The sequence below is a fragment of the Phocoena phocoena genome, chromosome 16 (genome assembly GCF_963924675.1).
Source record: "Phocoena phocoena chromosome 16, mPhoPho1.1, whole genome shotgun sequence".
NCBI lineage: Eukaryota > Metazoa > Chordata > Mammalia > Artiodactyla > Phocoenidae > Phocoena > Phocoena phocoena.
In genome coordinates, this window is record NC_089234.1 from 60862095 (window position 1) to 60886625 (window position 24531).

Sequence of the window (24531 nt, forward strand, 5' to 3'; positions counted from 1 at the left end):
TTATTCTCTCCCCTGCAGGAAAAGTAGCTGCAGGGGAGCAGCGACCAAGTGCCTAGCCGAGCAACTGCACACAGTAGGTGCTCTGTAAAGAACTGTGGGCTGGCAGACAACTGGACATCTCCAGAGGTTCCACCTGTCATTGGGAAACACAGGGAGGGCACGGGCCTCTGGCGATCGTGTGCAAGGTCAGGTTTTCATGCCGTCGGCGCCATGCCTGCTGGCCTCCCGCCTTCGTGCCTCCCCAGCCCAGGCCGTACCTGCCATGATGTTCTCCACCACGGATACGAAGTAGGCAGGCTTGCTGAAGGTGGGAGGGTTGTCGTTCTCATCCTGGAACAGAAGAGAGACACGTTGCAGGAGCCAGGGAGGCATTCGGGGCTGGTCAGCATCGCAGGCTGGCACCGAGGAGCTCTGGCCTCAATGTATAACCAGAGCCAGGTGGGGTGTCACAGGGTGGCCAGGTGGCCTCCTAGCTGGGCTACAGTTCAAGGTGGCAGGATAGGCTTTGGGGAAACATGTGGGGTCAGGAAGGGACAGTGATGGCCGGAGAGATGGAGAATGAAGACAGCAGCTGGGACTGTCCGGGACTCCCAGCTCCCCTGGTTCTCCCTGCCGGTCTCTCGGCTGAACTCCGAGCTCCCTCCAGTTCTTGCACCCACACTCGGACCTTCCCACCCAGCTCCGCCAAGGTGACAGTGGAAGGTTCTAGGAACCCTCCTATCTTCTGCCTTCTAGAAACGAAGGGAGAAAGGAGTACCTCAATCCTGAAGTATGCAGTGGCAGGCAGGGGGCTCCCAGAGCCTGAATCCTAGACCCTTCTGCACACACACAAGAACAACAGCTCCTCCACCCGCCTGGGCAAACCCAGCCCACCACAACCAGCTGCGGTTCTAGAGCAATCCCTCCTCTGGCCCAGCCCTCACAAGTGGCCAGGGGACGCTGCTGGGTCTACGGGCCGAGCCAGCAGGGTGGGCACGGGACACAGCCTCCGCCTCCGCCTGCAGCTGCTCCACAGTCAGGAGACCTTCCTACCCTTTACGACGCTCTCATCCTCACCAACTGTTTCTGTGGTCACCCCACAAGAGTTCCTCCCTGCTCCCCTCTTGGAGGAAGCCTCGCTGGCCCACCTGACTCAGCACCTCCTCCCCTTTCCCCAAAAGCCCAGCACGGAGCTCGGAGATCAGACTGGGTCGCAGCCCCCGGGGGAGTCTGAAGGCTTCAGTTCTCAGCCATGCAGGCTCCCAGGGCCTCCCTCCCCCAAGCACTGGGAGCCCCCTGAGAGGAAGGTCCCTGTAGCGAGTCACTCACTTCTGGCTGAGCACATATGAAGAAGGAGGCGGCTTGACCGCAACCTTGTAAATCAACTATACTTCAGTAAAACGAATTTAAACAAAATTACAGAAGGAGGTGGCCCGGTGTCTGGTTGCCCACCCCGTGGGACTTTAGAGAATCCCATCGTGCCGGGACTGTGGGTGGAGGAACGCTCTTCTTCTCCCATCTGGCCCCTGGCTCTGGACCAAACACTGGTTCCCGCTGACCTGTCCCTCTCTCCAGCCTCAGAGAACTGGCAGTGTGAGGCCCCAGCCCATGTCTGATGCCCCAGCAGCATGCCTGGGCATCCCTGGTGTGGACACAAGTGCCTTAAATATATACGTATGTATCTATTTAAGCCTTCTGCTTGGCTGCATGGAACGGCGCGGAGAATGTCAGTGGCAGAGCATGAGACAGAAACTTATTAGCGGTGATATTTCCCTGGACCCTGGCGCTGCATTCACTATTAGTTCTAATTCAGTGGCTCCCTCTACAAAAGCTTATTGTCCCCTAATGGGAAATCTACAAACCGAGTTTGACTTCTTTATTAAAAACCAACAAGCAGTGGATGAAAAGGAATCACCTGGCTCCGCTGGCCTTTTCAAGTGTGGTCCTTAGACACAAGTGACTACACCATCCCCAAACGCTGCTCAAGACATCATGCTCACTCACAGTCAAGGGGGAACTTTGTTGCCAGACCCGCCCTGCTGCCACGGGCAAGGGCAGACCTGGAAGGGGAGCGCAGGGTTCCTGCTGACCCGCATGACAGCTTTGAGGAAATCTGAAAACGGCGCCCCTTCCGTGGGGCTGAGGTGGCTCCAGGCCAGGGCACATGCTGGCTTTTGCTGAGAGGGGAGCGAGGTGGACTCCTGCCCCCACCTGCCTCTGCACATGGAGCCCCCGCTCCCTGCTATCAGCGGGGGAGGCTGAGGCTGCTCATCACTCTTTTATTCCCAGCGGATAAAAGGTTAGTTCTGTCCCTGGGCCATCCACCTCCTGCTCTGGCTACATGTGACGGGTTGAGGCAAAAAGAGAAAGAGGCCCTCCCCAGGTCCCTTCCTTAAGTGACCACAGGTTGGGACGTGGGCTGGGGTTCGGGGCAGTCCCTGGGTTTCAAGATACCACGAGGGCGGATCTTCGAAGGCCTTGCTACTCTAAGTGTGGTCCCCTGACCAGAAGTATCAGCGTCTCCTGGGAGCACGTTAGAACTGCAGAGCTTCAGCTCTTTCCCCAGACACACCAAATAAGAATTTGCATTTTAAGAAGATGCCCAGGGAATCCATGTGAACTTTGACGCACACTGGTCTCAGTCACGTGAAGACTGGGATATCCAAGCCTCCAAGCCTAGGGCTGTGGTGGAAAGAACGTGAACCTAGGAGTCACACAGGTCAGGATTCAAATCCTAGCTTATTAGGATTGGAAGTAAATTCAAATGCCACTTACTAGCCAGAAAGTGAGGAAGGCACTGGTGACCTTGTACCACCTTATGTTCCCTCCCTGAGCCTCATCTGCTGAGTGGGATTGAGAGAGACTGTGTAACATTAAAGCAGTTGGCACAGTATGGAGCTAGAGACGTTTTAACTTCCGTTTGGTCAATTCTGCCTGCCCATCTCTGGGTGGCGTGGAACACCTCAACTCATTTCCCCAAACCTCCCCTACTCTCGTCCTCTTTCACTTCCATTTCCCTAAAGCCTAGAGAGGGTCCTTCTCTGCCCAGCTGAGTTGTCTGGAATTCCCCTTGCACCAGAGGGCCCGGCGCACGCATGCTGATCTGTCCTATTAGCTGGGACGACGGCCCACCTTATCGGAGCCAGGTACCACCTGCAGGATTTCACTTAATCTTCCCAGTAGCATGAGGCAGTACCATGAGTGTCCCCATTCTGTAGATCAGGACACTGAGGCTCAGAGAGGACAAGAACCACAGGTCACGTGGCTACAGGGTGGCAGAGCTGGGTTTCAAAGCCATACGCCTCCCAAGCTGTGCTCCTGCCTCTATTCACAGTGTCCCTTTGTGGGGGGAGCAGGATTCACAGCCGCCTTCATATCCCCCCAGGACCTTCTACTGCACTGCGCACATGGGAGGAATTCACTGCTTGCTTGAGTAGAGCAAGATTCTGGTTGAAAGTGATGGGGGATGGGGGTGGGCGTCGGTCAGGGTTATAAGTGTGGCCAGGGTTAGCGGGGGGTTGGGGGCTGGGGTCAGGGTTGGGGCCACGTGGGGACGAATACCAGGACTTGTCCAGGATTAGCAGGGAGCGTACTCTGCTTCTCTGCTATCACCCTCGGCATTTCATGGTGGGACGTTGCAGGTTAAAGGCGGGCATGCATTTGGGCTTCTGTGGATCTCCTCCTGGCCACTCCCTGGAGCCTGAAGTGCCAGATCTAGGGTCCCAGACTCTGACTTTCCATTACTGGACCTGGTTCTGCAGAGACTCTCCATCCTCTCCTACCCCGAAATGCTGCTCCCACATGCCCAAGCTGCAGGGCTCCCCGCAGGAATCACCCTCGACTTTTCCATCACTGCCCTGTCCTATTCCGTAAGCAAGTGGGGTGCCCTGTCCAGAGCTGGCCCTGGAGCCTTGGACTTGGGTTGAAAGTATGAGACTCATTAAAGACAGAAGTAAGGCAGCACCAGAGGCTGTTACTGAAGCCAGCTGCGACAGGAAGGTCATCCATCAACCTGCTCTGGGCAAGATTTTACTGAGTGTTTATCAAATCGCAGAGTATCTCCTAACCTGGCAATCTGATCGAATCCTTCTGGAGCCAGTAATGCACTAACTCTTCCATCAACACGTGTTCACCCTCTCTGCAGGCAGCAGCCTTTATGAGATGGGGGCGGGTGTCTTGAGGGGCGGCAGGGCTACTGTCAGACCATGATCTGCATTCCCGGGATTGCTGGGGGAGCTGCATGGGGTCAATGAACCAGGGTGGAGCTGGATTCAGCGACATAATTTCAGACACGGAAAGCACTAAGGTGTGCTTGCTATTCATGTCAGACAAGCTGTGGTTTGGTTTCAGGCTCTTTTAAATCTTCACAGGAATGGAAAAAGGAAGTGAAGAAGAAAGAGGGGACCAGAGAGAGAGACAGAGAAGATGACCTTCCAGCAATTCCCTTGAACTTCACCGAATACGGCTATAAATGAAAGAATCAATGACATTTCCTCCCTGCTTGAGCCCCAGCTCCTGTTCCCCCTCAGAGGGTGTCCTGAGGTCCCTGAATGAAGTTAGAGCAGGACCACTGGCTCTTCTTGGGTCCCAGGGCCCTGTGCCTTCCGTGGCTGAGCTGCGAGGCAGTCTGCTAGCGGACAGCCTTTGGGACAGCCTGCTGAGTAACTCTCTGAGCTGTGGGGACAGCGGGCTCTGGCAGGGCCCCAATACTCTGGGAAGCACTCACCACCCCATATCCTGGAAGGGCAAGGCCAGTGCACCCCTGGGTACTTACAAACACCTCAACGGTGACAGGAACAGTGCTGTTCAGAGGCGGGTTGCCAGCATCCTTGGCCATGACCGTCAGATAAATCAGCCCGTTGGGTATCTGTTCATAATCCAGGGGGCGGTTCACGCTGATCACTGAAATGACAGGGTAGGGCCCCAGGCCCTCTGTGAGTAGACTTTACATGTCCATCCAGCCACGGCTCCCCTTTGGGCAGAGAGGGTGTGGCTGGCTCAGCCTGAGCCAGCTCTGCCTTGTTTTCCCCTCCTGCCTCTGAGCTCCCGGAGCTCCATGGTCCTGACTTAGGTTTACTGACTGCCTGATCTGTGCCAGGTACGGTGTTGGGTCCAGCAGGTGGTAACTATTTGGGTGGTAACGTGAGCCCCACTTTACAGATGAGGAAACCAGGCTCAGAGAGGTTGAGTGTCTTCCCCAAAGGCACACTGCACATGCCTGGACTCTCACCATGAGTATCTTTCATGCTCGGCCATTGATTCTCAATTTGGGAGGGAAGATGTATTGGCTTGGGAGTGGGGGGCATGGGTAGTCTGCAAAGGCATTACCACAATATTAAGTCGCCACTTTCTATGTGGAAAACAGAAACAAAATTGTTGCTTTAGTAATAGAAAACCCAAGGAGGGTTCCTCTAGCTGAGAAGGTGGTGAGGTGTGAGGGTGGGCAGAGGCATGGGACTGTTACGTTTTTAAAAGGGGGGACACAGATTTTACAGAGGCCATCGGGCTGTAGCACCCAGACCCAGGACTGCAGCTTCTCCAAGAGCATTTCTCTGACACAAATGTGGGGTGGGAGGAGGCGTGAGCACTGCACTCAGAGTCACCCAGTGCACATCTGCTCTGCCTTGGGGACACCTAGACCATCTCCAAGCATTAGGGAAGCTTCGCAGAGGAGAGGATGTCCAAATGAGCCCTAAAGCAAGCCAGAGGTTAAAGGGAAGCAGGGCAAAGGGACAGGGAGGAAGGGCTTTCCCAGCAGAAGGAACAGACTCTTCAAAGACGTGGAAGTGACCCTTGTAAGGGGTGAGAGTGTCAAGAAGTTCAAGGAGGTTGGATTCTGGTGGGGAGGCAGGTGCCGAAAAGCCACCAAGAGTCAGATCACAGGGCCTCCCTGGACAGCTTTGCTGTGTGACTTTGGGCAAGTCACCCCCCGTCTCTGGGCCCTAGTTGCTTCAACAAAAAAACCAGGTGGTCTCTTGGGATCTTGAAGCTTCAGGTTGTTGCTGCTATACCCTTCCTGGACTCACACTGTGGCAGGCAGGGCAAGGTCCAGAGTATGGAACTGTGCCTGGCCAAGCAGGGAAAGGCCATAGCCTGGAAGATCTGGGAAGTGGCCACAGCATGCCCAAAGGATGGGAAAACTTGGCTAAGAAGCCTCTACCTGGCTCCCCTCCCCCTCGCCACAGATATGGCCAGGCAGTCCTTCTTAATAGGAACCCCACACACTGTGGTGGTAACTTCAGATGCCTGACTGGCCACAGGCCTAAGACTCAAAGAAAGATCTGGCTGAACTGAGACACAGATCTTGAGCCTATGAAATGGTGACCCCATACCACGTGCTGCTCCAGATGACAGGAGCTGTGGGGCAGCGTCCCAAGTGGTCCAGGGTGTCTGGGAGACAGAAGGGCTCCCTCCGGAGACAGGTGTGATGTGCAACCCTGCTCCCACCTGCCAACCCTCCTCCCCAGGCTGGGCCCTCAGTCCCGCCCCACGCGTACCGGCATAGCCCTCATACACGCGGATGTCGAAGTAGCTGCCAAAGGCGGAGGCATTGACTATGCTGTAGGTGATCTGGTTGTTGGGAGGAGAGTCTTCATCCGTTGCCTGGAAGGAAGAGGGCGGACAGGGCCCTTGAGCTTTCAGTGACCCTGGGGCCAGAAGAGGGCAGATGGGAGGGGAGGGCTGGCCCCTCTCTGAGCCCCCTTTTCTGGGTGATCCAGGCACCCCTTGTCCCTCAGCTGGAGGCTACTCTCTGGCTCCCAGCAGACACACCTCATGTTGGGGTGTGGAGGTATCCTGGGGAATCTAGAGGGCAGGCTGAAGGCCTGGAGGAACAGAGGAAGGCCAAGCCTTACCCAGAGGATGAAAAGGGTCGCCACCATACCTGGCACGGCCATCTCCTACACCCTCAGTACCAGCTGGAACACCTCATGCACAGAGGCCTTCCCTGACCTCTGGACTGGGTTAGGGCCCTGTGCTGGGCACCCCATTCGTCCCCCCTCCCGACTGGAACTTCTCGTTTGATTTCTGTCTTCCTCATTCTGCCTGTCAGCTCCATGGAAGCGGGAACTTTGCTTCCTGACTGAAGCTGATACCTAGAATCCAGCACAGTGTTTGGAACACAGTAGGTAATCTAATAAATGCACGTTGCATGAATGCAAGAAGGGAAGGTGGCACTTGGAATTGGGTCAGGGATCCTCCCCTTTCTCTTGACTGTCTCTGGGGTGGCTGCATTAGTTAGCTCTTTCCAGATGTCTCTGACCCTAGAGAGCCGCCAGGGGCCTCCCTCCACTCTGCATGTAAGAGGACATGGGCGGTGAGGGAGGGCAGGGTCCACCAGGGAGCCAGGGCTACGTTCGGAGGGCACGTGGTCCTGTCTTCTGTGTATCCCCCGTGCCCACCTCCTCCACCTCGCCTTCATCCCTGCCTCCTTCAGAAATAAGTTCTAAATGGAGGCTCTGGGTCCTGTCATTCTGGGTCGGCAGAGTGGGGAAGGGGCAGGAGGACATTAAGAAGTTTCTGGTCAGAGGTCACCAACATGTGGTGGGGACTCATTGCAGGAGGATGCTTGGAGCGTAGAGTCCCAAGTTCTAGTCCTGGCTCTCTCCTCTACTAATTCATGGCACCTGCCGCTCCCCTCCTGTTTCCCCTTCCACAAACTGGGTTGTGCCCGTGGTTTCTGGTGTCTTCCAGCTGCAGCAGTACCTGATTCTAAGCAGTCATTAAAGGGCTTGGATGGGGGGCCTTGCACAGGGACCGGCTCAGAACTCACCAAGGGAGACGGGGGGTGAATGGAGACAGACACTAGCCTCACTCAGTAACCAGGGACCTGAAGTGCCACTCAGAGGTGGCCTGACCCAGATCGTGACCCCCGATCTGAGCAGAATTCTTTGTGGACGGGCACTTAGTACTTCTTGCAGTGGCTTCCTGAGCAGGCGGTCAAGGGGAAACCAGAGAGAGAAGGACAAGGTAAACAGACAGATCAAAGGGCAGCCCGGCATCTTACCCGGAGCCGCACCAGCTGTGTGACGGAAGGCTCATTCTCTCTCAGGGCACCCACATAGCTGTCCTTCTGGAAGGTGGGCACGTTGTCGTTGACGTCCAACACGTTGATCCTGACCCGGCCTGTGGTTTCCTCGCCACCCCCGTCCCGGGCGATGACTGTCAAAGTGAAGCGCTGGATGAGTTCATAGTCCAGCCTGGCAATCAGCATGATGAGTCCCGTGTCCTTGTCCAGAGAGAACCTACGCCAGGCAGGAAGGAGGAAGGGAAAGGACACCTTGGTTTCAAGCAGCTTGCAGATAAGGGCCTGCATTTACCAGCCTGTCCTTGTCCAAGGTGCTAAACAGAGAGAAATTAACGAAGTCTGAAATCTGCCTTCTCTTTCATTTTCCCTAAATAAGAAGAACAGCTAAGTTTAACAGGAGGTGGGGCAGGATGTGGTGGGCAGGGGTCAGTGCCACATGAGGGGTGGCGTGGTGGTCAGGTACTGAAAGGGCAGGAATGTGTTGATTTAATCAAAGAGGAGACAGGCAGAATGACCCTCTTCTTGCTGTGAACAAGAGTTTCTGCCTACTGGAGACATTTAGATGTTGAAGAACTGTGATGGCCAGAAATTCTTAAAACTGATACCACAGGGCTTCCCTGGTGGCACAGTGGTTGAGAGTCCGCCTGCCGATGCAGGGGACACGGGTTCGTGTCCCGGTCCGGGAAGATCCCACATGCCGTGGAGCGGCTGGGCCCGTGAGCCATGGCCGCTAGGCCTGCGCGTCCGGAGCCTGTGCTCCGCAACGGGAGAGGTCACATCAGTGAGAGGCTCACATACCACAAAAAAAAAAAAAAAAAAACTGATACCACAGACATACAAAGGATCATTCATGACTATTAAGAAAAATTATATGCCAACAAATTGAACAATCTAGACAAAACGAATAAGTTCCTGGAAACATACAACCTGCCAAGACTGAATCATGAAGAAATATAAAATCTGAACTGATTACTAGTAAGGAGACTGAACCAGTAATCAAAAATCTCCCCCAGGAGGAGCTTCAAGATGGCAGAAGAGTAAGACGTGGAGATCACCTTCCTCCCCACAGATGCACCAGAAATACATCTACATGTGGAACAACTCCTACAGAGCACCTACTGAACACTGGCAGAAGACCTCAGACCTCCCAAAAGGCAAGAAACTCCCCACGTACCTGGGTAGGGCAAAAGAAAAAAGAATAAACAGAGACAAAAGGATAGGGATAGGAACTGCACCACTGGGAGGGAGCTGTGAAGGAGGAAAGGTTTCCACACACTAGGAAGCCCCTTCGCGGGCGGAGACTGCGGGTGGCGGAGGGGGGAAGCTTCGGAGCCGCGGAGGAGACCGCAGCAACAGGGGTGTGGAGGGCAAAGTGGAGAGATTCCTACACAGAGGATCGGTGCCGACCGGCACTCAACAGCCCGAGAGGCTTGTCTGCTCACCCACCGGAGCGGGCAGGGCTGCGAGCTGAGGTTCGGGCTTCGGAGGTCGGACCCCAGGGCGAGGACTGGGGTTGGCGGCATTAACACAGCGTGAAGGGAGCTGGTGCGCCACGGCTAGCCGGGAGGGAGTCCGGGAAAAGGTCTGGAGCTGCCGAAGAGGCAAGAGACTTTTTCTTGCCTCTTTGTTTCCTGGTGCGCGAGGAGAGGGGATTAAGAGCGCTGCTTAAAGGAGCTCCAGAGACAGGCGCGAGCCCCGGCTATCAGCACGGACCCCAGATAGGGGAAATGAGATGCTAAGGCTGCTGCTGCTGCCGTCACCAAGAAGCCTGTGTGCGAGCACAGGTCACTCTCCACACCTCCCCTCCCGGGAGCCTGCGCAACCCGCCACTGCCAGGGTCCCGGGATCCAGGGACAACTTCCCCGGGAGAACGCACGGCGCGCCTCAGGCTGGTGCAATGTCATGCTGGGCTCTGCCGCCGCAGGCTCGCCCCGCACTCCATGCCCCTCCCTCCCCCAGGCCTGAGTGAGCCAGAGCCCCCGAATCAGCGGCTCCTTTAACCCCGTCCTGTCTGGGCAGGAACAGACGCCCTCAGGCGGCCTACACGCAAAGGCGGGTCCAAATCCAAAGCTGAACCCCAAGAGCTGTGCGAACAAAGAAGAGAAAGGGAAATCTCTCCCAGCAGCCTCAGGAGCAGTGGATTAAATCTCCAGAATCAACTTGATGTACCCTGCATTGGTGGAATACCTGAATAAACAACGAATCATCCCAAATTGAGGAGGTGGACTTCGGGAACAACGATATATATATATATATTTTTTTTTTCCCCCTTTTTCTCAGTTTGTGAGTGTGTATGTGTATGCTTCTGCATGTGATTTTGTCTGTATAGCTTTGCTTGTACCATCTGTCCTAGGGTTCAGTCTGTCCTTTTTTTTTGTTTGTTTGTTTTAGTATAGTTTTTAGCACTTGTTATTTATCATTGGTGGATTTGTTTTCTGGTTTGGTTGCTTTTTTATTACTTAAAAATTTTTTTAATAATTACTTTTTATTTTTAATTTTTATAACTTTTTAATTTAATTTAATTTTATCTTCTTTCTTTCTTTCTTTTCTCCCTTTTATTCTGGGCCTTGTGGATGACAGGCAATTGGTGCTCCAGCCAGGCATCAGGGCTGCACCTCTAAGGTGGGAGAGCCAAGTTCAGGACATTGGTCCACAAGAGACCTCCCAGCTCCATGTAATATCAAACGGCGAAAACCCCCCAGAGACCTCTATCTTAACGCCAAGACCCAGCTCCACTCAATGACCAGCAAGCTCCAGTGTTGGACACCCCATGCCAAACAACAAGCAAGACAGGAACACAACCCCACCCATTAGTAGATAGGCTGCCTAAAAGCATAATAAGGCCACAGACACCCGAAAACACACCACCAGACGTGGACCTGCCCACCAGAAAGACAAGATCCAGCCTCATCCACCAGAACACAGGCACTAGTCCCCTCCACCAGGAAGCCTACACAACCCACTGAACCAACCTTAGCCACTGGGAACAGACACCAAAAACAATGGGAACTACGAACCTGCAGACTGCAAAAAGGAGACTCCAAACACAATAAGATAAGCAAAATGAGAAGACAAAGAAACACACAGCAGATGAAGGAGCAAGGTAAAAACCCACCAGACCTAACAAATGAAGAGGAAATAGGCAGTCTACCTGAAAAATAATTCAGAATAATGATAGTAAAGATGATCCCAAATCTTGGAAATAGAATGGAGAAAATACAAGAAACGTTTAACAAGGACCTAGAAGAACTAAAGAGCAAACAGTGATGAACAACACAATAAATGAAATTAAATATTCTCCAAAAGGGATCAATAGCAGAATAACTGAAGCAGAAGAACAGATAAGTGACCTGGAAGATAAAATAGTGGAAATAACTACTGCAGAGCAGAATAAAGAATGAAAAGAATTGAGGACAGTCTCAGAGACCTCTGGGACACCATTAAACGCATCAACGTTTGAATTATAGCTGTCCCAGAAGAAGAAGAGAAAAAAAAGGGACTGAGAAAATATTGGAAGAGATTATAGTTGAAAACTTCCCTAATATGGGAAAGGAAATAGTTAATCAAGTCCAGGAAGCACAGAGAGTCCCATACAGGATAAATCCAAGGAGAAATGCACCAAGACACATATTAATCAAACTATCAAAAATTAAATACAGAGAAAAAGTATTAAAAGCAGCAAGGGAAAAACAACAAATAACATACAAGGGAATCCCCATAAGGTTAACAGCTGATCTTTCAGCAGAAACTCTGCAAGCCAGAAGGGAGTGGCAGGACATATTTAAAGTGATGAAGGGGAAAAACTTACAACCAAGATTACTCTACCCAGCAAGGATCTCATTCACATTTGACGAAGCAAAAGCTAAGAGAATTCAGCACCACCAAACTGGTTTTACAACAAATGCTAAAGGAACTTCTCTAGGCAGGAAACACAAGAGAAGGAAAAGACCTACAATAACAAACGCAAAACAATTAAGAAAATGGTAACAGGAACATACATATCAATAATTACCTTAAATGTAAATGGAGTAAATGCTCCAACTAAAAGACATAGACTGGCTGAATGGATACAAAAACAAGACCCGTATATATGCTGGCTACAAGAGACCCACTTCAGACCTAGGGACACATACAGACTGAAAGTGAGGGGGTGGAAAAAGATATTCCATGCAAATGGAAATCAAAAGAAAGCTGGAGTAGTAATTCTCATATCAGACAAAATAGACTTTAAAACAGACTATTACAAGAGACAAAAAAGGACACTACATAATGATCAAGGGATCGATCAAACAAGAAGATATAACAACTATAAATATTTATGCACCCAACATAGGAGCACCTCAATACATAAGGCAAATACTAAGAGCCACAAAAGGGGAAATCGACAGTAACACAGACATAGTAGGGGACTTTAACACCCCACTTTCACCAATGGACAGATCATCCAAAATGAAAATAAATAAGGAAACACAAGCTTTAAATGATACATTAAATAAGATGGACTTAGTTGATATTTATGGGACATTCCATTCAAAAACAACAGAATACACTTTCTTCTCAAGTGCTCATGGAACATTCTCCAGGATAGATCGTATCTTGGGTCACAAATCGAGCCTTGGTAAATTTAAGAAAACTGAAATCATATCAAGTATCTTTTCTGACAACAACGCTGTGAGACTAGATGTCAATTACAGGAAAAATTCTATAAAAAATACAAACACATGGACGCTAAACAATACACTACTTAATAACCAAGAGGTTACTGAAGAAATCAAAGAGGAAATCAAAAAAAAAAACAGAGAAACAAATGACAATGAAAACACAACGACCCAAAACCTACAGGATGAAGCAAAAGCAGTTCTAAGAGGGAAGTTTATAGCAATACAATCCTACCTTAAGAAACAAGAAAAATCTCAAATAAACAACCTAACCTTACACCTAAAGCAATTAGAGAAAGAACAACAGAACCGCAAAGTTAGCAAAAGGAAAGAAATCATAAATATCAGATCAGAAATAAATGAAAAAGAAATGAAGGAAATGATAGCAAAGATCAATAAAACTAAAAGCTGGTTCTTTGAGAAGATAAACAAAATTGATAAACCACTTAGCCAGACTCATCAAGAAAAAAAGGGAGAAGACTCAAATCAATAGAATTAGAAATGAAAAAGGAGAAGTAACAACTGACACTGCAGAAATACAAAAGATCATGAGAGATTACTACAAGCAACTCTATGGCAATAAAATGGACAACCTGGAAGAAATGGACAAATGCTTAGAAATGTACAACGTTACGAAACTGAACCAGGAAGAAGTAGAAAATAAGAACAGACCAATCACAAGCACTGAAATTGAAACTGTGATTTAAAATCTTCCAAAAAACAAAAGCCCAGGACCAGAGGGCTTCACAGGCGAATTCCATTAAACATTTAGAGAAGAGCTAACACCTATCCTTCTCAAACTCTTCGAAAATATAACAGAGGGAGGAACATCCCCAAACTCATTCTATGAGGCCACCATCACCCTGATACCAAAACCAGCCAAAGATGACACAAAGAAAGAACACTGTAGGCCAATATCACTGATGAACGATGATGCAAAAATCCTCAACAAAATACTAGCAAACAGAATCCAACAGCACATTAAAGGATCATACACCATGATCAAGTGGAGTTTATCCCAGGAATGCAAGGATTCTTCAATATACACAAATCAATGTGATACACCATATTAACAAATTGAAGAAGAAAAACCATATGATCATCTCTATAGATGCAGAGAAAGCTTTTGACAAAATTCAACACCCATTTATGATAAAAACCCTCCAGAAAGTAGGCATAGAGGGAACTTACCTCAACATAATAAAGGCCATATATGACAAACCCACAGCCAACATCGTTCTCAATGGTGAAAAACTGAAACCATTTCCACTAAAATCAGGAACAAGACAAGGTTGCCCACTCCACCACTATTATTCAACATAGTTTTGGAAGTTTTAGCCACAGCAATCAGAGAAGAAAAAGAAATAAAAGGAATCCAAATTGGAAAAGAAGAAGTACAACTGTCACTGTTTGCAGATGACATTATACTATACATAGAGAATCCTAAAGATGTTACCAGAAAACTACTAGAACTAATCAATGAATTTGGTAAAGTAGCAGGATACAAAATAAATGCACAGAAATCTCTTGCATTCCTATACACTAATGATGAAAAATCTGAAAGTGAAATTAAGGAAACACTCCCATTTACCATTGCAACAAAAAGAATAAAATACCTAGGAATAAATCTACCTAAGGAGACAAAAGACTTGTATGCAGAAAACTATAAGACACTGATGAAAGAAATTAAAGATGATACAAATAGATGGAGAGATATACCATGTTCTTGGACTGGAACAATCAACATTGTGAAAATGACTCTGCTACCCAAAGCAACCTACAGATACAATGCAATACCTACCAAATTACCGATGGCATTTTTCACAGAACTAGAACTAAAAATTTCACAATTTGTATGGAAATACAAAAGACCCGAATAGCCAAAGCAATCTTGACAAAGAGAAACGGAGCTGGAGGAATCAGGCTCCCAGACTTCAGACTATACTACAAAGCTACAGTAATCAAGACAGTATGGTACTGGCACAAAAACAGAAAGATAGATCAATGGAAAAGGTTAGAAAGCCCAGAGATAAACCCACGCACATATGGTCACCTTATCTTTGATAAAGGAGGCAAGAATATACAGTGGAGAAAAGACAGCCTCTTCAAAAAGTGGTGCTGGGAAAACTGGACAGCTACATGTCAAAGAATGAAATTAGAACACTCCCTAACAGCATACACAAAAGTAAACTCAAAATGGATTAAAGACCTAAATGTAAGGCCAGACACTATAAAACTCTTGGAGGAAAACACAGGCAGAACACTCCATGACATAAATCACAGCAAGATCCTTTTTGACACACCTCCTAGAGAAATGGAAATAAAAACAAAAATAAACAAATGGGACCTAATGAAACTTAAAAGCTTTTGCACAGGAAAGGAAACCATAAACAAGATGAAAAGACAACCCTCAGAATGGGAGAAAATATTTGCCAATGAAGCAACTGACAAAAGATTAATCTCCAAAATTTACAAGCAGCTCATGCAGCTATCAAAAAAACAACCCAATCCAAAAATGGGCAGAAGACCTAAATAGACATTTCTCCAAAGAAGATATACAGATTGCCAACAAACACATGAAAGGATGCTCAACATCATTAATCATTAGAGAAGTGCAAATCAAAACTACAATGAGATATCATCTCACACCGGTCAGAATGGCCATCATCAAAAAATCTACAAGCAATAAATGCTGGAGAGGGTGTGGAGATAAGGGAACCCTCTTGCAGTGTTAGTGGGAATGTAAATTGATACAGCCACTATGGAGAACAGTATGAAGGTTCCCTAAAAAACTAAAAATAGAAATATCATATGACCCAGCAATCCCACTACTGGGCATATACCCTGAGAAAACCACAATTCAAAAAGAGTCATGTACCACAATATTCATTGCAGCTCTGTTTACAATAGCCAGGACATGTAAGCAACCTAGTGTCAATCGACAGATGAGTGGATAAAGAGGATGTGGCACATATATACAATGGAATATTACTCAGCCATAAAAAGAAACGAAGTTGAGTTATTTGTAGTGAGGTGGATGGACCTAGAGTCTGTCACACACAGTGAAGTAAGTCAGAAAGAGAAAAACAAATACCGTATTCTAACACATATATATGGAATCTAAAAATCAAAAAATAAATGGTCATGAAGAACCTAGATGCAAGACGGGAATAAAGACACAGACCTACTAGAGAATGGACTTGAGGATATGGGGAGGGGGAAGGGCAAGCTGGGACAAAGTGAGAGAGTGGCATGGACATATATACCCTACCAAATGTAAAATAGATAGCTAGTGGGAAGCAGCCACATAGCACAGGGATATCAGCTTAGTGCTCTGTGACCACAGAGAGGGGTGGGATAGGGAGGGTGGAAGGGAGGGAGACGCAAGGGGGAAGAGATACGGGGATATATGTATATGTCTACCTGATTCACTTTGTTATAAAACAGAAACTAACACACCATTGTAAAGCAATTATACTCCAATAAATATGTTAAAAAAAAAAATCTCCCCCAAACAAAAGTCCAAGACCAGGTGGCTTCACTGGTGAATTCTATCAAAAATTTAAAGAACAATCAATTCCAATCCTTCTCAAACTCTTCCCAAAAACCGAAGAGTAAGGAGTACTTCCAAACTCATTTTATGATTCCAGCATTACCCTGATACCAAAACCAGACAAGGACAACACAAGAAAAGAAAATTACAGGCCAATATCCCTAATGGACAAAGATGTAAAAACTTCACAAAATATTAGTAAACCAAACTCAACAGAACATTAAGAGGATCATATATCATGATCAAGTGGGATTTATTCCAAGGATGCAAAGATGGTTCAATATCTGCAAATCAGTGTGACACACTACATTAACACAGTGAAAGATAATATCATATGATCATCTCAATAAATACAGAATAAGCATGTGACAAATTTCAATATCCATTTATGATAACAATTCTCAACAAACTGGGTATAGAGGGAAAGTACCTCAGGATAATAAAAGCCATATGTGACAAGCCCCAAGCTAGCATTATACTCAATGCTGAAAACTTGAAAGCTTTATCTCTAAGATCAGAACAAGATAATGATGCCCACTCTCACTTTTATTCAACGTAGTACTGGAAGTCCTAGCTAGAATAATTAAGCAAGAAAAAAAAAGCCATTCAAATCTGAAAAGAAGTAAAATTGTCACTACTTGCAGATGACATGATATTATATAAAGAAACCCCAAGACTCCACCAAAAAACTGTTAGAATAAAAGGAATTTGGTAAAGTGGCAGTATACAAAATCAATATACAAAAATCTGTTTCATTTCTACACACTAAGAATGAACTATCAGAAAGAAAAATTAAGAAAAAAATTCCATTTAGGGTTGTATCAAAAAACAATAAAATAGTACCTAGGAATAAATTTAACCAAGGAGGTGAAAGACCTGCACACTGAAAAATATGAAATTGATAAAAGAAATTGAAAAAGACCAATAAATGGAAAGATATTCCATGTTCATGGATTGGAAGAATTAATATTGCTAAAATTTCCATACTACCTAAAGCAATCTGCAGATTCAGTGCAGTCTCTATCAAAATTCCAACGGCATTTTTCACAGAAATAGAACAAACAATCCTAAAATTTGTGTGGAACCGTAACAGACACCCAGTAGCCAAACTAATCTTGAGAAAGAAGAATAAAGCATCATGCTCCCTGATTTCAAACTATATCACAAAGTTATAGGAATCAAAACAGTATGGTAGTGGCATAAAAGCAAACACATAGATCAGAGGAACTCTGGCCTGAAGTGCTGGGTGGAGACCTCTGTCTGTGGTACCCTATGAGCAAGTGAAACTAGATGAAGCATAAAGGAAAGGGAAAAAAATGTTCTTGTTGGGAGACAAGATGGCAGAGTAGAAGGATGTGACCTGACCTCTTCTTATGAAAAGACCAAAATCACGACTAACTACTGAATACCCATCAACAAAAAAAACGCTGGAACCTACCAAAAAAGATATCCTACATCCAAAGACAAAGAAGAAACCATAACGAGATGATATGAGGGGTGCAATCATGAAAATATCAAATCCCATACCCACTGGGTGGGCAGCCCATAAACTGGAAAATAATTATATCACAGAAATTCTCCCACAGGAGTGAAAGTTCTGAGCCCCACATCAGGGTTCCCAGCCTGGGGGTCTGGCAATGGGAGAGGGAGCCCCCAGAGAATCTGGCTTTGAAGACCAGCAGGGTTTGATCACAGAAATTCCAAAGAACTGGGGGAAACAGAAACTCCACTTGTGGAGTGCGCACACAAGGTCTTGTGCACACCAGGACCCAGGAAAAAAGCAGTGAGCTCATAAGAGCCTGGACCACACCTACCTGCTGGTATTGGCACGTCTACTGCAAATGTGGGGGCAGTTGTGGCTTACTGCATGGACAAAGACATGGGAAGCCACAGTTCTGGTGAGTATTTATTGGCATAAGTCCTCCTGGAGCTGGCCATTTTCTCACAAAGACCTGGCCCCAACCAACAGCCTGTAGGCTCCAGTGCTGGGATCCCTCAGACCAAAAAACAAACAAGGAGGGAAAACAGCCTTACCCATCAACAGACAGGCTCCTGAAAGTCTTCCTGACCACAAAACTGCCTGCTAAACACAACCGCTGACAAAGCTCTGCCCATCAGAGGGACAAGATCCAGCTCCACCTGCCAGTGGGCAGGAACCAGTAGCTCCCACCAGGAAACCTGCACAAGCCTCTCAGAATGCCTCATCCACCAGGGTGCAGAAAGCAGAAGCAAGAAGAACTACAACACTGCAGCCTGTGGAACGGAAACCATAATCATAGCAAGTTAGACAAAATAAGACAGCAGAGGAATATGTTTCCAGAAGGAAAAACATAAAACCCCAGAAGAACAACTAAGTGAAGAGGAGACAGGCAATCTACTCAAAAAAGAATTCAGAGAAATGATAGTAAAGATGTTCCAAGATCTCAGAAAAAGAATGGCGGCACAGATCAAAAAGACACAAGAAATATTTAACAAAGACCTAGAAGAACTACAGAACAAACAAACAGAGATGAATACAATAAGTGAAATGAAAAATATACTAGAAGAGTAACGGAGGCAGAAAACTGATAAGTGACCTCGAAGACAGAATGGTGGAAATGACTGCCACAGAACAGAATAAAGAAAAAAGAATGAAATGAAGACAGACTAAGAGACCTCTGGGACAACATTAAATGCACCAACGTTTGCATTATAGGGGTCCCAGAGAAGAAGAAGAGAGAGGAAGGACCTGAGAAAATATGTGAATAAATAATAGCTGCAAACTTCTCTAACATGGGGAAGGAAATAGGCACCTGAGTCCAGGAAGCATGGAGAGTCCCTGGCAGGATAAACCCAAGGAGGAACATGCCAAGACACAGAGTAATCAAAATGACAAAAACTAAAGACAAAGAAAAAATATTAAAAGTAACAAGAGAAAAGCAACAAGTAACACACAAGGGAACTCCCATAAGTTTATCAGCTGATTGCTCAGCAGCAACTGCAGGCCAGAAAGGAGTGGCATGATATATTTAAAGTGATGAAAGGGAAGAACCAACAACCAAGAATACCCTACACAGCAAGGCTCTCATTAAGATTAGATGGGGAGGGACTTCCCTGGTGGTCCAGTGGTTAAGACTTTGCCTTCCAGTGCAGGGGTTGCAGGTTCAATCTCTGGTCGGGGAGCTAAGATCCCACATGCCTCGGGGCCAAAGAACCAAAACAAACAGCAGAAGCAATTTTGTAACAAATCCAATAAAGACTTTAAAAATGGTCCATATAAAAAAAACCTTAAAAAGAAATAGATTTGATGGATAAATCAAAATCTTTACAGATAAGTAAAAACTAAAAGGGCTTCCCTGGTGGCGCAGTGGTTGAGAGTCCGCCTGCCGATGCAGGGGACACGGGTTCGTGCCCCGGTCCGGGAAGATCCCACGTGCCGTGGAGCGGCTGGGCCCGTGAGCCATGGCCGCTGAGCCTGCGCACCACAACGGGAGAGGCCACAACAGTGAGAGGCCCGCGTACCGCAAAAAAAAAAAAAAAACTAAGAGAATTCAGCACCACCAGACCAGGTTTACAACAAATACTAGAGGAACTTCTTTAGGCAGAAAAGAAAAGGCCACAACTAGAAACAAGAAAATTATGAATGTGAAAGCTCACCGGTAAAGGCAAACATACAGTAAAGGTAAGAAATCATCCACACACAAATATGTATCAAAACCAGCATTTGTGAGAAGAGGAGACTACAGATGCAGGATGCTGGAAATGCATTTGAAATTAAGAGACCAGCAACTCGTTTATATATAGACTGCTATATCAAAACTTCATGGGAATTGCAAACCAAAAGTCTACAATAGATACACACACACACACACACAAAAGAAAGCAATCCAAACATGAAGCTAAAGATAACCATCAAATCACAAGAGAACAAATGAGGAAAGGAACAAAAAGAAATCCACAGAAACAAATCCAAAAGAGTTAACAAAATGGCAATAAGAATATACTTATTGATAATTACCTTAAATGTAAATAGATTAAATGCTCCAACCAAAAGACACAGACTGGCTGAATGGATACAAAAACAAGACCCAGATATGTGCTGTGTATAAGAGATCCACTTCAGATCTAGGGACACATACAGACTGACAGTGAGGGGATGGTAAAAGGTATTCCATGCAAATAGAAATGAAAAGAAAGCTGGAGTAGCAATATTCACATCAGACAAAATAGACTTTAAAATAAAGACTTAAAAGAGACAAAAAAGGACACTACATAATGATCAAGTGATAAGACTGAGAAGAAGATATAACAATTGTAAATATATATGCACCCGACATAGGAGGACCTTAATATATAAGACAAATGCTAACAGCCACAAGTGGAGAAAGTGACAGTAGGGGACTTTAACACCCCACTTTCATCAATGGACAGATAATGCAGACAGAAAATCAATAAGGAAACATAGGCCTTAAATGACACATTAGACCAGATAGACTTATTTGACATTTATAGAACATTCCATCCAAAAGCAGTAGAATGAATACACAGTCTTCTCAAGTGCACATGGAACATTCTCAGGATACGTCACATGCTGGTCCATGAAACAAGGCTTGGTAAATTTAAGGAAATTGAAATCATATAAAGCCTCTTTTCAGACCACAATGTTATGACATTAGAAATCAATTACAAGAAAAAAAACTGTAAAAAACATAAACACGTGGAGGCTAAACAATATATTACCAAACAACCAATGGATCACTGAAGAAATCGAAGAGGAAATAAAGAAATACCTACAGACAAATGACAACAAGAACACAATGATCCAAAACCTATGGGACACAGCAAAAGCAGTTCTAAGTGGGAAGTTTGTAGCAATAAAATCTTACCTCAGGAAACAAGAAAAATCTCAAATAAACAACCTAACCCTACAGCTAAAGCAACTAGAGAAAGAAGAACAAATAAAACCCAAAGTTAGTAGAAGAAAAGAAATCATAAAGATGAGAGCAGAAATAAGTGAAATAGAGACAAAGAAAACAATAGAAAAGATCAATGAAACTAAAAGCTGGTTCTTTGAAAAGATAAACAAAATTGATAAACCTTTAGCCAGACTCGTCAAGATAAAAAGGGAGAGGCTCAAATCAATAAAATTAGTAATAAAAAGGAAGTTACAACAGACTTCAGAAATACAAAGGATAATAAGAGACTACTATAAGCAACTACATGTCAATAAAATGGACAACCTAGAAGAAGTGGACAAATGCTTAGAAAGGTACAATCTCCCAAGACTGAACCAGGAAGAAATAGAAAATATGAACAGACCAGTCACAAGTACTGAAATTGAACCTGTGATTTAAAAACTTCTAACAAACAAAAGTCCAGGGCTACATGGCTTCACAGGCAAATTCTATCAAACATTTAGAGAAGAGCTAACACCTATCCTTCTCAAACTCTCCCAAAATATAGCAGAGGGAGGAACATTCCCAAACTCTTTCTACAAGGCCACCATCACCCTGATCCCAAGACCAGACAAAGATACCACAAAAAAAAAAAAAAGAAAGAAAATTACAGGTCAATATCACCAATGAACATAAACGCAAAAATTCTCAGCAAAATACTAGCAAAACAAATCTGATAATACATTAAAAGGATCATTCACCATAATCAAGTGGGATTTATCTCATGGATGAAAGGATTTTTCAATAACTGCAAATCATTCAGTGTGATACACCACATCAACAAACTGAAGACTAAAAACCTTATGATCATCTCAATAGATGCAGAAAAAGCTTTTGACCAAATTCAATACCAGTTTATTATAGAAACTCTCCAGATAGTGGGAATAGAGGGAACATAATAAAGGCCATATATGACAGTTAACATCATTCTCAACGGTGAAAAGCTGAAAGCATTTCCTCTAAGATCAGGAACAAGACAAGATGTCCACTCTCACCAGTTTTATTCAACATAGTTTTGGAACTCCTGGCCACAGCAGAGAACAAAAAGAAATAAAGGAATCCAAATTGGGAAAGAAGAAGTAAAACCATCACTGTTTGAAGATGACATTATACATAGAAAATCCTAAAAATGTTACCAGAAAACTACTAGAGCTCATCAATGAATTTGGTAAAGTTGCAGGATACAAAATTAATACACAGAAATCTCTTACATTCCTATACACTAACAATGAAAGATCAGAAGAGAAATTAAACAAACAATCCCATTTACCATCACATCAAAATGAATAAAATACTTAGGAATAAACCCACCTAAGGAAGCAAAGACCTGTACTCTGAAAACTATAAGACACTGATGAAAGAAATCAAAGATGACACAAACAGATGGAAAGGTATACCATATTCTTGGTTTGGAAGAATCAATATTTTCAAAATGACTATAATATCCAAGGCAATCTATAGATTCAGTGCAATCCCTATCAAATTACCAATGGCATTTTTTCACAGGTCTAGAACAAAAAAATTTTTAATTTGCATGGAAACACAAAAGACCCTTAATAGCCAAAACAATGCTGAGAAAGAAAAATGGAGCTGGAAGAATCAGGCTCCCTGACTTTGGACTATACTACAAAGCTGAAGTCATGTAAACAGTATGCTACTGGCACAAAAACAGAAATATAGATCAATGAAACAAGATATAAAGCCCAGAAATAAACCCACACACCTAAGGTCAATTAATCTCTGACAAAGGACGCAAGAATATACAATGGAGAAAAGACAGCCTCTTCAACAAATGGTGCTGGGAAAACTGGACAACTATATGCAAAAGAATGAAATTAAAACATCCTTTAACACCATACACAAAAATAAACTCAAAATGGATTAAAGACCCAAGTGTAAGGACAGATACTATAAAACTCTTAGAAGAAAACACAGGCAGAACACTCTTTGACAAAAATCGCAGCAATTTCTTTTTCAATCCATCTCCTAGAGTAATGGAAATAAAAACAAAAATAAACAAATGTGACATAATTAAACTCAAAACTTTGGCATAGCAAAAGAAACCATAAACAAAATGAAAAGACAACCCACTGAATGGGAGAAAATATTTGCAAATGATGCAACTGACAAGGGATTAATAACCAAAATCTACAAACAGCTCATGCAGCTCAATATCCAAAAACAAACAAGCAAACAACCAGACAACTCAATCAAAAAATGAGCAGATTAAACAGACATTTCTCCAAAGAAGACATACAGATGGCCAAAATGCACATTAAAGATGCTCAACACTGCTAATTATTAGAGAAATGGAAATCAAAACTACAATGAGGTAAAACCTCACCCCCATCAGAATGGCCATCATCAAAAAGTCTAAAAACAATAAATGCTGGAGAGGGCATGGAGAAAAGGGAATGCTCCTACACTGCTGGTGGGAATGTAAATTTGTACAACCACTATGGAGAACTACATGGAGGTTCTTTGAAAAAATAAAAATAGAGCTACCATATGATCCAGCAATCCTACTCCTGGGTATATGTGTGGAGAAACCCATAATTCGAAAAGATACATGCACCCCAATGTTCACTGCAGCACTATTTATGATAGCCAAGAAAGGGAAGAAACCTAAATGTACTCTGACAGCTGAATGGGTAAAGAAGATGTGGTACATATATACAGTGGAATATTACTCAGCCATAAGAAAGAACGAAATTATGCCATTTGCAGCAACGTGAATGGACCTAGAGATTATCATCCTAAATGCAGTAAGTCAAACAGAGGAAGACAGATGCCATATGATATCACTTATATGCAGAATCTAAAAAAGAATGACACAAATGAACTCATTTCCAAAACAGAAAGAGGCTCAGAGACATAGAAAACAACTTTCCCCTTTCCCCTGTTCCAAAGGGGAAAGGCTGTGGGAGAGGAGGGATAATTTGGGAGTGTGGGACTGACATATACACACTACTACATATAAAATAGATAATCAACAAGGACCTACTCTATAGCACAGGGAACTCTACTAAATATTCTGTAATAACCTATATGGGAAAGGAATCTGACAAAGAATGGATATATGTATTTGTATAACTAAATCACTGTGCTGTACACCTGAAACTAATAGAACATTGTAAGTCAACTACACTCCAGTATAAAATAAAAATTAAACTAAAAAAAGAAAAAAAACACCAAAAGAATTAAACTGGGCCACTATTTTATATCATATACAAAAATCAATTGCAAATGGATTAAAAACTTTAATGTAAGACCTGAAACCACAAAACTAGAAGGAGAGCTAGGCAGTAATCTTCTTGCCATCACTCTTAATGATGACTTCTTGGACTTGACACCAAAAGCAAAGGCAACAAAATAAAAAAC

At 44.9% G+C, this 24531-nt stretch overlaps 1 protein-coding gene across 1 annotated transcript in view; it reads right to left on the bottom strand.

Moving 5' to 3' along the window:
• The window catches only part of LOC136136048 (cadherin-23-like), a 323908-nt gene that overhangs the window by 53309 nt on the left and 246068 nt on the right, over nt 1-24531 (bottom strand). The window contains exons 14-17 of the mRNA XM_065893923.1: nt 7985-8222; nt 6477-6582; nt 4754-4881; nt 258-330 (exon numbers count right to left, since the gene is read on the bottom strand). Of these exons, the coding sequence (XP_065749995.1) occupies nt 258-330; nt 4754-4881; nt 6477-6582; nt 7985-8222 (545 nt within the window). The remainder of the gene's footprint in view (nt 1-257; nt 331-4753; nt 4882-6476; nt 6583-7984; nt 8223-24531) is intronic.